At 40.2% G+C, this 13,174-nt stretch overlaps 1 protein-coding gene and 1 long non-coding RNA gene across 3 annotated transcripts in view; one reads left to right on the forward strand and one right to left on the reverse strand.

Moving 5' to 3' along the window:
- Nucleotides 1-341: 341 nt before the first annotated feature.
- ptpn5 (protein tyrosine phosphatase non-receptor type 5) overlaps nucleotides 342-13,174 on the reverse strand; it is a 14,385-nt gene continuing 1,552 nt past the window's right edge. For both annotated transcript variants that reach the window (XM_067589265.1, XM_067589266.1), the window contains 12 exons: nucleotides 13,104-13,174; nucleotides 12,313-12,435; nucleotides 12,104-12,196; nucleotides 11,492-11,748; nucleotides 11,054-11,246; nucleotides 10,452-10,536; nucleotides 10,059-10,138; nucleotides 9,753-9,890; nucleotides 9,525-9,635; nucleotides 8,080-8,240; nucleotides 7,649-7,762; nucleotides 342-2,793 (listed from right to left, as the gene is read on the reverse strand). The exon at nucleotides 13,104-13,174 is cut by the window's right edge. In XM_067589265.1, coding sequence (XP_067445366.1) covers nucleotides 2,700-2,793; nucleotides 7,649-7,762; nucleotides 8,080-8,240; nucleotides 9,525-9,635; nucleotides 9,753-9,890; nucleotides 10,059-10,138; nucleotides 10,452-10,536; nucleotides 11,054-11,246; nucleotides 11,492-11,748; nucleotides 12,104-12,196; nucleotides 12,313-12,435; nucleotides 13,104-13,174 — 1,520 coding nt within the window. In that variant the 3' untranslated portion in view covers nucleotides 342-2,699. The remainder of the gene's footprint in view (nucleotides 2,794-7,648; nucleotides 7,763-8,079; nucleotides 8,241-9,524; nucleotides 9,636-9,752; nucleotides 9,891-10,058; nucleotides 10,139-10,451; nucleotides 10,537-11,053; nucleotides 11,247-11,491; nucleotides 11,749-12,103; nucleotides 12,197-12,312; nucleotides 12,436-13,103) is intronic.
- Nucleotides 8,163-9,607, forward strand: LOC137182792 (uncharacterized). The gene is made up of 3 exons (XR_010928377.1): nucleotides 8,163-8,273; nucleotides 9,152-9,195; nucleotides 9,533-9,607. It is a non-coding gene; the product is annotated as an uncharacterized lncRNA (long non-coding RNA).

Consider the following 13,174-nt stretch of genomic DNA (forward strand, 5'->3'; position numbering starts at 1 on the left):
TCTAAATGTCTGAGTGAGTGAGCAGATGAATGGAGAGTGATAGAGCTTCTGGCAATAAGTACAATTACATTGTATATACTGACACCTAGTGGCATAGATATTTACCTGCTTTCTGTGGTGGAAAAAGGAGTTTTTATAGTCAGTAAAGATCACATGTCCACAACAACATGAAGCCAACAGTCTGTAATATAAATGACTGCAGAGTTTTAAATCTTTAATGTGTGTTGTCTTTACAATCTTCACATTTCTGTGGTTCGTTTAAAGCACTTTTCACACAAATTAGTCATTTTGATGCTGTGTGAGAGGGAGATACTGTAGAGTCAAAGAGGCAGCAACACAGGTTCATGAAAATCTACCTTTATTTGGATGCAAAAACTCACAACTTAAAGCGATACTGTAGCAGAGGAGAGGAATACTGATTGCTGGTTGGTTGTATGCCTGACTGTTTGGCTATTTCGTCATCCCCTTTTGATCATCAGAATAGGACCAGTAAGCATTGAAAACAAGCAAAGTAAAAGCTTTTCAGTCAAGTTCATGGGACATTATCAGAGGATTGTGTCAATAATCTGACAGATTGTAGCTTTTCTTATCAATCCCAGCCCCATGTTCCTGTAAAAGATCATTTTGGCAGTTTAATTTGCTAGTTTACTTGATGTTCATAAATTGGTCCAAGCCCACACAGTTAAGTCCATCCTCTGATAATGTTCACGGCTGCTGATCTGATGAAGTAGTCAAGATAAAAGTTGTTTGAGTTTGATTTGTGTTACATAGAAAACTGTCTTAACTGTTTTAGCTGCCTTACATATAGCGATTATTTTTCTTGTTGTCAGCTGAGAATGGCCTATAGAGTCACAGATGGAATAGAGAGGGGACTGCGTAAAAACTCAGTCTGAGGTAAAATTCTCCAAGAAAACGATAAAAACATACACAGAAAGCAAAGCATATTAAAGCAAAGCCTAAAGGCATAAAGTAATAATACTGAAGACTGAACATAATCTATTTTTTTCTGTACTGTAAGGTAACTTAGGTAGTTGTCACATTTTGTTCTGTCAAATCTTGCAATATACAGTAAACCGATGGTTTGATCCACAGTATGAGCTACATTCCATCATGGTGTAAACGGAAATATACACAAGGCATCTACTCGAAAGGATTGTATCAAAATGTTCTAAAAATATCTCTGGTTGGTTTCACAAAAGCAAACTGTATCAAAAGCATTGGCCGAGAGCAAGCAATATAATAGGCTTAAACCCTTTTACACAACAAAAAGCAGGACAACCAATCACGTCGCTTTGATTGTGGACCTATGGAGTCCCATACAGCACATGCAATCCATTAAACTCAACACAATCAAAACACAATACAGAAAAAAAGAACTTTTACAGCTGAACATCAGAGAGACAACCTTAGTTGGTCTATTGTGCTTCATACAGATTAGGCCTGGCCTGTCTATACAACAATCATGGGCTTCTTACTTCACAGATGTGTTCAAGCTACTATTGAAAGCAGAGGCATCACAGAGCAAGTGTCTCTGAGGGCAACAAGCTTCAGGATAGGAATGGGACATTTACAGGAGTATTAGCTGTGTGTGGTCATCCTTCAACAATTTATGGTACAGTTATTTATTTTCTGTGCATTATACCTCCCTGTGTGTGTCAGTTGAGAAATGTTGAGCGCGTACATGTCGGATTCTCCAGAGCTCTTCATTGATTTTTCTGACGGTCTGATTCTATTTCTGGCCTCAGTCGCCTCCGTCTCGCTGGCTCTGTGACGCCTCTGAGTGTACATCTATGTGGCCTGAATGCGGGAGTTGTTTACTGTAAACATCATGGGCCATGAGAACTGCACAGGCAGCATGGTAAAACTGTAATACTGTAGACTGCACAGAAATCCTAATTAGTTAATTAATAACCTAATTGTTATACATTCCTATGTTCCATAACATTGCACATGCCTTTAATGAACACTTAGCACCATGCAACCTGAAGATGAGGTGGCTCCTGAATGCATCGAAAGTTGAAACAGGCCTTCTGTAATGATTTTTTTTTTTTTACATTAAAAGTGAGAGTCAGTGAGAAAAAAAGCTAGTTGTTAGTTAACTTATATTTTATGTGGACTTTTATATCTATATAGTGTAAAATATTAGGCTGGCATTTGATCATTTCTGTTGATTTAAATTATGCTGGCACTTATGCTGTAAAGGGCCCTTATCATTTACACTAACTTTGGGAGACTGGACTTGCAGTTCCTCCTTAACCTTTTGATAACTGTACATACAGTGTGTGACTGAGGCGGCTATTTTAGCACTCAGTGAGTCCCTGATGACTTAGACTCTTGTACAGTGATGCAATAAAAACCTCAGCAGTGCAAATGAAATGATGTCAGGAGTGCGAGTTTGGATTATTTCAGGCATGACCTTTGTGACTCTCCAGGACTGTGTGGATCAAAGATTTTTTAGGGGCTATCTCAAATCCCACCTCCTATAGGCTTGTTCTGCTCAGAGACATAGAATAAGCACAGGTTTCATGTCAACCATTCAGTCCTGTCTGAGCGAGCCTGTCTTGGGTGAAGAGATTAACATGGGTTGAACTTGTTAAAGGGTGAAATTGAAGTGATGCTAGGTACAGTGGTGCATACCACCAGAGGCGGTACAGTGTACAGTGGTGTGTCTCGGTCTGGGTGTGGCTGTAGTGCTCACTCTACTCCTCAGCAGTGTGAGACAGCTGCTTCTCATACAGGCTGAGGACGTGATGCACAAACTGGTACTGCTCGCACGTCTGGATCATCCCACCCCTGACAAACACACACAGAAAGACAAACACAATTAAATTAGAGAAGAAAATGATTTGCATTTTCTATGGTGTTTATCTAGCCATGTGTACTGTCAAGATATCCTTTAGAAAATGTGCCAGTATTTTTGTTTTGTTTTTGTTAACCTGAGACTGAGCGCCTTGGTCATATTTACTTTGGTACTCAAATTTTTGCATTTCGGTTGTTATGGAGGCAGGTTTTTGTTTCTAAAACAAGGTGTATCCACAGCCATGCTACAGCCTGTGAGACAGTACAGTACTGTACACCACAGCAATACTTAGAGCTAAACGCTAACGTCAGCATGCTAACATGCTCACAATGACAATGCTAACATGCTGATAGCAGGTATAACTTTACCATGTTCACCATCATAGTTTAGTGTGTTAGCATGCTAATATTTGCTAGTTAGCACTAAACACAAAGCTGAGGCTGATGGGAATGTCATCAGTTTTGCAGATATTTGGTCATAAACCAAAGTATTAGATTATTTAATTGATTGTGGTGATAGATGAAAAGTCAGGAGATTACCTAAGTTTTTACAGTGCACCTGTTTATGAGAATGTGTGCACCAAATTTCATGCCAGTCCATCCAATAGTTTAATTTGACTCAATTGAGTCAAATTACCTACTGAATGTTCCTACTGAAAAATCCAGCTTGAGCTGGTAGCTGGCAACCAGCTTGACCAGTTTGAGCTAGGCTTTTGACAGCTGGTTTGAGCTAGGTTTTTGACAGCTGGTAGCTGGTCAACCAGCTGTCAAAAACCTAGCTCAAACCAGCTACGAGCTCTGAGCTGGCAGCTGGTTTGAGCTAGGTTTTTGACAGCTGGTAGCTGGTCAACCAGCTGTCAAAAACCTAGCTCAAACCAGCTGACAAAAACCTAGCTCAAACCAGCTACGAGCTCTGAGCTGGTAGCTGGTTTGAGCTAGGTTTTTGACAGCTGGTTGACCAGCTACCAGCTACTGCTGGTGACACCAGATACCAGCTCCTATTCTTACCATTTCAGATTCTCACCATCAGCTCTTATTACTTTACCAGGCCCAGCTAAGATTCTTACCAGTTACCAACTCTTATTGTTACCAGCTGCCAGTTCCTATTGGTGAGAAAAGCACCTACTAAAATTCACCAGCTTGTAGGAACTAGTTTTTGGTTTACAGTTCTTTAAAAGGATGTGCTATGCCTAGCTTCTCAAATGTCTTTAAAAATGTACTTTAAAAAAAACACACTCATCCTCTAAAATACTTATTTGCAGCAAGATACATGTTTTGTCTATAATATACCATCAAATGCTATTTAGAAAAAAACCTTGAAAATTCTTTGAAAATCTTTATTTTGTGTTTCAATTACTTCACCATCCAGCAGCTGAAGTAGAACAAGCAAAATTAATCATGTACAGAAATCATTTTTCCAGGACTTTTAAGGACATATTCAGTAACTTACAGTATGTACATGTTAGTTGTTACTCACAGAGGGTCATCTTAGAATGATTCAAACTGGACAAACTGACTGACTGAAATTTGATTGACTGATGGCAAGTCAGCTGGATCCATTGGAGGAGTAGAAACTGGAGAGCCAGGTGTGGTGGTAGGCATGTTGGCACTGCTCTCCACTTCAATAGGCACATAAAGACCTATGGGGAAGATTAATATAGAAAACAATTAAGTTTAGTAAGTTGACATGTTCATACATTGGATGTTCCTAGTGGTGAATAATTGTTAATTTATTGCAAATTTATTATTGATCTAGGCCTAAACTTACCAGCATTGTTAGGACTTTCTTGGATGACACTAGAGATGGAGGTAGAGGTGGAGGTTGATGGACCTTCTATGAAACAATAAATAAATAATAAAATAAATTGACTGAATTGAAATGACTTACATTGTTAGCATTTAATCTGGAGGATCTTATGATGCAAGACAATCTGCAAGAGGTTGATGCCATCTGCTTTTAAAAAGTGACTTTAGATAAGATGCCTGTTCAACACTGGCAGCTTTGGAAATGGCTTCATAATGATGAAAACAGGTATTACACACCCCCCACTTGACAGATTTTATACATGAGCGATGAACAGGGCATTATAACAAGTGGTAAATGTAGCTATTGCTATAGGTTTAACTAAAAGACATAACGTACCAGCGTTATCAGCTTCTTGGGTGACATGACCACTTCTGCACCAGGAGTAGAGGTGGCTGGTGGACTTGCAATGAAATAAAGAATTTAATTAAACACTGACTTAATTTTTTTAAATGCAGAAGGCTATCATTTTACACCCTCTTTATACCCACCAACAGTAGGAGCTGTGTTTACTGGCACCTGTGATCCTTTTCCAATCATGTACTTTAATAGTGCTCCTGGAAAGGGGATGTGAAGAGTGAGTTATTAATGTTAGCCCTTTAGTGCAGAGGCCAAATTCAACCTATTTCTGCCAAAATTTGTATTGTTCTGTTAAATGCTTTATAACACCAGAGGTGAACATCACAGATCCATAGATAATGTTAAATAGGTAATGGATAGATAATGGCTTAAATGATAATGTTAGATGATGGCTTAAACTGAAGAAGTACTTGTAACATTAAATTTATTAACTTTAATCATTGACTTTTATCATTTCCGTGGGTAACACTTTATAATAGCAATCAGTAGTAAGTCATTTATAGACATAAGTTAATGATGAACTAATCATAAACAAAACATTTGTATACCTTTGTAAATTATTTATTAAAACTATGGCTTTACTGTAAAGACTATAAAGACTACTGTCACCACTGAAAGACTCTTCTGTAGTTTTAACGCTGTACCAATTTGATGCAGTTTGTAGTGTGTGTTTTACCACCTGAATGGGGACTTATTGCAATCTAGATACAGAATCTAGGTACATGCATGCGTGTGTATTTTTAATACTATACCAACTTAATACAGTTTGTAAAAGTTAGCATGTTAGCAACTTTAGCATACATAAGGTAAGAGGCTAATGCTCTCCTGTGGTTTAGGCTTACATACCTTTATCTACTTGCCTTTTCTCTTCTTCGAACCTCTTCTTTTTTTCTTTCTTCATGTCCAGACAAATATTTTCTTTTTCCCAGCTCTATAAACCTGAAAGTCCATGAACTTGGATGTCCGTGACTGACTGATCAACGAAGTCTTGCCACCTTTTCCTGTATCCATTACAATTTAAAAGGCCTCGTTTCAAATCGCTTCAAATTAAAAGGTCTTTAGCGTTTCATACAAGGTCCAGCCATCCAGGTTTTGACCTAGTCTTGTTTTGGCAGACATTGTAAGAGTCTCTGAGCCTGTGACAAGCAACGATGCAAACACTGACACTGACACACATGCACAGCGGTTCAGGATCAGGCAAGCCTGGAGAGAGCCTGATCCTGAGCCGTCAGGGCAGCTGATTTGCCATAATAAACAAGTCAATGAATAACCACTTTGCTTATTATGCTTAGTATAGAGAGTTGTATTTTTTTTTATTTTATTCTTTTTTGTTACATATGTTGGGGCAGTCTGTTGGCCACGGGGCCCTATGCCACCACAAAGCTCACTTATTGGCTTAGCCTGCTCAGCATGTTCTATGAAATTTGATTGAAGTCCAACCATGTTTGTGTCTATAGCAATAACCAAAAAAATGCCATGGCCATGCTGGTCTGAAACCACCTGACCAGTTACACCAGTATGGCCATGCTGGTCTGCAACCATCTGATCAGTTACACCAGCACTACGAACCTGGCTGCTCACCTCTCAACCAGCTACACAAAACTGGTCTACCAGCTGATCACCAGTTAAACCAGCTTGAACAAGCTGGCATACCAGGTAAATCCAGCAAGACCAGCTAATGACCAGCTAAAGTTTGAAGCTGGTTCTAGCTGGATTTTACAGCAGGGAAACCACAAATGTAAACCTGCTGGTTGCACTACAGGAAAAGTCAGAGGATCATCAAAGTCATTAGGATACGTCACCTGGTGACCATGAATGTCTGTACAAATTTTGTGCCAATCCAGCTGATTGTTGTTGTTGTTTCAGTCTGAATCAAAATGATGGACCAGCCTACTGACCATGAGACTGACATCGCTGTCCCTTGAGCTGAGCTGGTATCATGGCTAAAAATTCAGTTGTTTCTGCATTACCTAATTTTTAGTGAAACTGGCACCGACTTCTCACACAGTGAGTTAGCCCTCATATTTAAATTTTATCTTTTACCAGCTCTGTTGAAGTAAAACTGCATCAAATTTAAATGGCTCTAGAAAGGGATAAATCGACAATCACATTTTCTTCAACATTTTGACTTGTGAAACACAAGTGCAATTAGTAAAATTGATTATGGGTGCATTCCATTCAGATGTGCCACTTTCATAGCCAAGCAATTGTGCATGCTAGCCAACTAGGATGGTACACTTGAATGGAAATGAGCCATAATTAGTGTTATTAGTTACACCTGTGTTTTTCCTGCTAAGACAAGTCAAAATGTCCTCTGTGAGCAAAGAGTTTGTAGCCCAAAAAATTTTTGGCCAAAGTTGTCCTCATTAATACTGAAAAAACATAAACTTAAATTATTTTGCACAAATTGTTTAAATAAAGTTATGATTCTTGGTATGAAAGTGTGAAACAATGGATTTAGTCATTTGGAAGACAGTGTGATGGCTTTAAGTAGCATAACACACTGTTTGGTTGGTGATCATACAGTCATTCATTTTCACTAAATTTTCATTTTGGGGTAACCCCCACAGCTACTTACAGTAGTTCGTGATTTGGACCCACATCAATTAAAATTATGTCAAGTGGGCTATTATGCCAAGTACTAAAGATAGACATGAGCATGGATAAGGGCTAAGAATATCTCACCTGTCCAGACGGAGCTGGCAGGTGGTTCTCAGGATGTCAACCACACCCTCAGTCCTCAGCTGCTTGCACAGGATGGAGGTGGCAATGAAGCAGCCAGTTCGACCAATTCCAGCACTGCAGACAAAAAGTTAAAGGGTGGAGGAGGAGAAAATTAATGGATCAGTGTATTGATTAGCAGTGATCTCACTAATTTGATTAATGCCAAATCCTCCCTGGGGAAATCAGACAGTGGAGGATAGGAAGAAGGCAAAAGCTCTGCTCATGGAAAGAGTGCATAGTAGCTCTGTTGATTCTGTTGGTACACTAGTAAAAACAGCAGTTAAGGGGATTCTTCTACTATGAAAAGTCACAATTTTCTATGTGTGTTTATGGATGTATTCTATCACCATGGGGGTATTATAGGCCTTATTATATTCTCAAGAAGGTTGTACCTGCAGTGAACGATTATAGGGCCACTGGAGGGCGGAGCTTCCTCTCTTGCTCTTTCCACTTCCTGTACCAGTTCCAGAAGAGGTGGAGCTTTGTCTGGAGTCTTCTGATCAGGCCACGAGGTGTACCAGTACTGCTGCAGACTTCGCTCCTCATCCCCGCACTGGTGCACACGGACACATCAACACACAAACAGGTATACGGGCATGACATACGGATGTGATCATATTTACATGCTCACGGGTGCGCACACGGGAAGGATTTTTGATCAGCCTGTTGCTCTGCATGTGTATCCAAATTGTGTTACCTTGGTGTTTGTTGCTACGACAACAATGAACGCAGTGCAAGACGGCAAAAAAGAGAGAGGGCTATAAAAAAGAGCTTACATAGTCTGTTCTCCCTTGCCTGCACTGTAGCCTGCATAATGAAATCCATCAGCTGCTTCTATTCCCTGAGTGTTTCTGTCAGTCTGACAACGGTTATTAATCCTACTGATAGACAACATAAACCGGAGAACTTGAATAAACAACAAGCTTTTAACTCAGAGCACAGTTGTATAATGATCCCTTGGTACTTAGTAATCAGATGCAGGCTGCATTTACTGAATTATCATGTTTGGCTTGCTAAGTGCCAATGCCACCATGACCCCAAATTAAATATAAAGCACCCATCATGAACGCATGAATGAAACAGAAAAATATGGCCACATCAGAACATTAAGTAAACCATAACCTGACACACATATCTGTTGTGAGTCTGCACCATGATGAAACAGTCTGATGAAAACATTCACTTTGTCAAAAAGCAAACTTGGGTAGTCTTTGCTTGGGATGTTGAGAACGTAAGATCACAATTTTTTGTGGTGGCAGACCAGTGTACACTACAGGACTTCAGGTTTTTATTACATGGTTTAATATTAATCTTGAGATCTAAAAAAATATTTCAACTCAAACTCAGCCGGTTGGATTCAATGTGTGTTAAAGGTTTGGTTCACCCAAATGCAAATAAAACACATTTCTCAATTACCTCTAGTAGTGTCTAGCCATGCAGATAATTTTGGTTCATTTTTTTTAGATATCCACATCTGAGATTTCTACTGACGCTCCATTACAGTTGAGGTGAATTGATTTTTGTTTTTCACATGATGGAAAAATTACATTAAAAATCATTCATCAGTAACTTGTCTTTCCAAAATCAGTGTCCTTGTTGCTTTGGATAATGAACAAAACACACTCAGTTTGAATAGGTGCTAAATCATCTGTAGAAAAAAGTTCTAATGAAAAGTGTCCACTGTGAGGTTTGTGAATTATCCAGAGTAACAGGGACATTGTTTCTGTAAAAAAAGAAAAGAAAATGTCTTTAAAAAATTGATTTGTTGTTTATTTAAGTTATGTTCTGTGTATTCACCCTTATTGTGTGACATATGAACAGTCTCTCCGTGTCTTACCTTCAAAGTGAACACCCTCAGACTGTAGTCATCCTCCTGGGTTACTGTGACAACGGTGATCTCGATGCCCTCGTGGGTCACAGTGTCCTCAGGCCAGTACTCTGCACATTTCTGCAAGACACAGTGGACACAAACACATAAAGTTACCCAACCAAATATCTGTCCATTTATCCATTAATCATCCATCATCATCATCATCATCATCATCAAACATCTCTCCACACTGACCTCGTTTTTCTCCTCTAGGTTGGTGATCATTACTATGATTGGACTTCTCTCCTGCCACACCATCCTCCAGAAGTCACCCACTGTGTTCACAGTGGGACCCTGGGTGGCGATGTATGCACGCTCCTCACCCCCATAGCCCTGCAAACACACACACAAGCATTGCCTTGTCATATACAAATATCTGTTTTCAGTAATTGTAAGCAGTAGACACTGAGAACATGAGGTCACATCCACGAAGAATGAATAAAGTTACGGTGAGTAACTCAAAGCAAGTTTTTGCTCACAAATACACATATTTTTACTTACTTTCAGATAATTAGCATTGATGTAGGTACTGAGGAAATCATCATCATCCTGTGACTTCAAGATCACTCTGCTGTGTGTGTCTGGAGGTGTGAGATTAACAGGAGAGAAGGAGAGAGAGAGAAAAGTTGTAACTCTAGGAGATAAAAGCTGGAGAAGGTAGAAAATAATATATTTATACATTATGAATATATACTGTATTAAATCTTAGAGTTCTATTTTCTTACAGGGTTGGATGGTGTCTTTTTGTGTGCTGTGTCTCAGTGTGAGTATCAATATTGTGGTGAACAGGGACAACTTTTCCAAACACATCTGAGCTAAATAGTTTTTACTAAATTTACAACTTCATAATCTCATTTTTGTGACTGTTCTAACTCATGTTGCAGCTGTACTCACTGGGTAAGATGGTTTTGTAGCGATTCTTTCTCACCAGCCCTGGATAGTTGTACTCCTTAGGGTCCACAAAGTTCATGGGAGTTTCCTGCCAATGGACACAGAACAATAGGTGTTGTGGATGCAACAACAATCAGCCAATGCAGAAGTGGAGGGAGAGAGTACAAGCCGTGCCCTCTACAAGGCAACAACACGGTAAGAAAATAACATCCAAGACAATAAGTCATCCACTACCCTTCAGACTGAACTGTTCTTCTGGTACGTGCTAATTGCACGTGATTGACAGGCTGTGGATTACTTGCGTATGATCTTGAACGCACATCTTTTTGCCTAGCAGACACTGGAATCCTCTGCGGGTTTTTGAACGCAAATATGCCAGTATCTCGCCTTCCTTCGCCCACTAACAGACAGTAGAACAGCTTACGGGTGTGTGCAGAGCTCCACTGGGTGTTTGTGTGTGTGTGTGTGGGTGTGTGCATTTCTGTCTGTGTTTATGTGTATGTCTGTGTGTGTGTCAGTGCACGTCTTTTCCGGTGAGTCTCTGTTCATTTCTGTGCGTATCTGTTAATCTAAAGAGTGTAGGTGGGTGAGCTGCTGTTGCTCACAAAAAACTCAGCCTGCAGGCTCTGGTCATCCATGGCCCGTGTGTGTAGCATGGCAGGGGTCAGCATGTGTGTTCCCTGTCGGAGATACTCCTGGGCCGACTGGTCTCTGGGGGAGAGCTGGGCTCCGTAGCCGTAGGGCTCCGTGCAGCCTGGTGTACACATGTCCAAGGTCAGGGAAACGTTGGAGCCCCTCCTGTGTGATGCACAGGATGGAATCAAACAAACACATACATACATATATATATATATATGTATACCCCTCTGCTATGTGAAAACATGGATTCAAATAGCATGAAAACAGTATGTGCCTATTTGCAGATACAGACTCAAATATAAATGCAAACGAATGCAAAGTCACATAACATTTTCTGTCTGTTTCTGTTACTTCCTAAAACACACCCAGCCCTGCTGCTCTCTGCATCACACTCTCACTCTAACCTCTCCTGAAGCCCCACTGGTGTGACAGTGAGGGTGGCGGCGTCTCCCTCTGTCCTGGTATCAGTGCTCATCTCAAAGACTGGAGTCTGGGGCACGGGGTCCAGGTCCAGCAGATCCTCTTGGGCATCAGTCCACTCTGACAGGGTGAAGGAGGGCTGGCGGCTCACAGACTGACGCCGATCACCAATGTCCCTCGATACTCTGCCTGACGACCACAAGCCAGTGCCGTAACGCCACTTACACACCATGTGGACGACCTGAGGAAAGATGAATTGAAGAAAGGAGGCAGTGAACAGCCTTTTATCTCTTCAACCATGTGTCTATTTATCAGTCAATGAACAAATCAATCAACCAAGCAACTAGCCAATCTGCAAATTAATGATCCAATCAATCTAGTTACTTTCAAAGACAGTTGGAGATACAGAAACACTGTTACAAGTGCATTAATTTGAACTTATGTTGGACTATCACTTTCCTTTATGGTAAATTGCAATAAGCAGATAGCACATAGGACTACCATAATGTCACTTTTATTAAGCAATGACAGAACTTTTGAATTTTTGCATAAAAAGGAGTTTTGGATGAGAAATTAAGGGGTGTCCAGTGTTTTACCATGACAACACAGATGGCCACACCAATGCCTGCAGTGCCATGAACGATCCAATTGTGTTGTTTGTTTAGCACCTCTCTCATCAACACGATGGACTGTCCAGTACAAGGAGAGACAGAGAGAGGAAGAGGCAGTTAGACACAGCCAACACTGGATACATCACATCTTCCAACTGAAACACCTCTTGGTGGGATCGAGGACTGACACTTACATCCATTCCAAAAATCGGATGGCAGGGTAAGACAAAGCCCAGGTAGAAGTCGAGGACCTGCAGGGCTTTATAGATGGAAGAGAGTGGTCCATTTCCCTCCATCACAAAAAACACCCAGTACCCCTGGGAGGAGAGAGGGAAGGCAGACTGTCACTGTGCTGCGCCCCAGTCATTCATGCACTGATAATCAGGCAGCGCTGTGGCTGCTCTCAGGTGAAAAATGAAGGGAGAAGAAAAGAAGATGGCCTATTATACAGGCATAAAAAATATGTAAATTGACCACATGCATTTACAAGACTCTTTTTAATTTTTTTTTTTATATACATATGGTAATGTTGCACCTGTTCTTTTTTTTCTTGAATGAATCAAACATTAAGTCAACAGAGAGACTGATGGGATGAGGAGATGAATACCAAAGATTTTTCAAGGCAGAGTAAAGTACACTTTGGACTAAAGCACTTTAGTGAATATGACAATGTAATGATGCATATGAAAAGAAAATCTTTGTGGAAAAATAAGGGTTGGTTTGAAAGAATACTGTGCTCTCATGTTTAGGTGTCATTTGCATTGCTAATGTTGCAATTACACTACTGTGGATTTTTCATTCTGTTCTACATTATATGCTGAGCTGAAAAGCAAATCTTTTGCAGGAAGATCATCTCAAACTAACTCTGATTTAGAGCACACATGAAAGTCTTATGATCTGAGAAAAAAAAATCTACAAACATGTGAAGATTTTGTCCACATTTTATATCATCATAGTCAGCATCCACTGACATCCATTCACATACCGTGACTTGAGAGACGATGAAGAGTGCAGCCCAGCAGTGGAACTCAATCACCAGCGCATACACCTTGTGCA

Source organism: Thunnus thynnus, chromosome 5, assembly GCF_963924715.1.
Source record: "Thunnus thynnus chromosome 5, fThuThy2.1, whole genome shotgun sequence".
Lineage (NCBI taxonomy): Eukaryota > Metazoa > Chordata > Actinopteri > Scombriformes > Scombridae > Thunnus > Thunnus thynnus.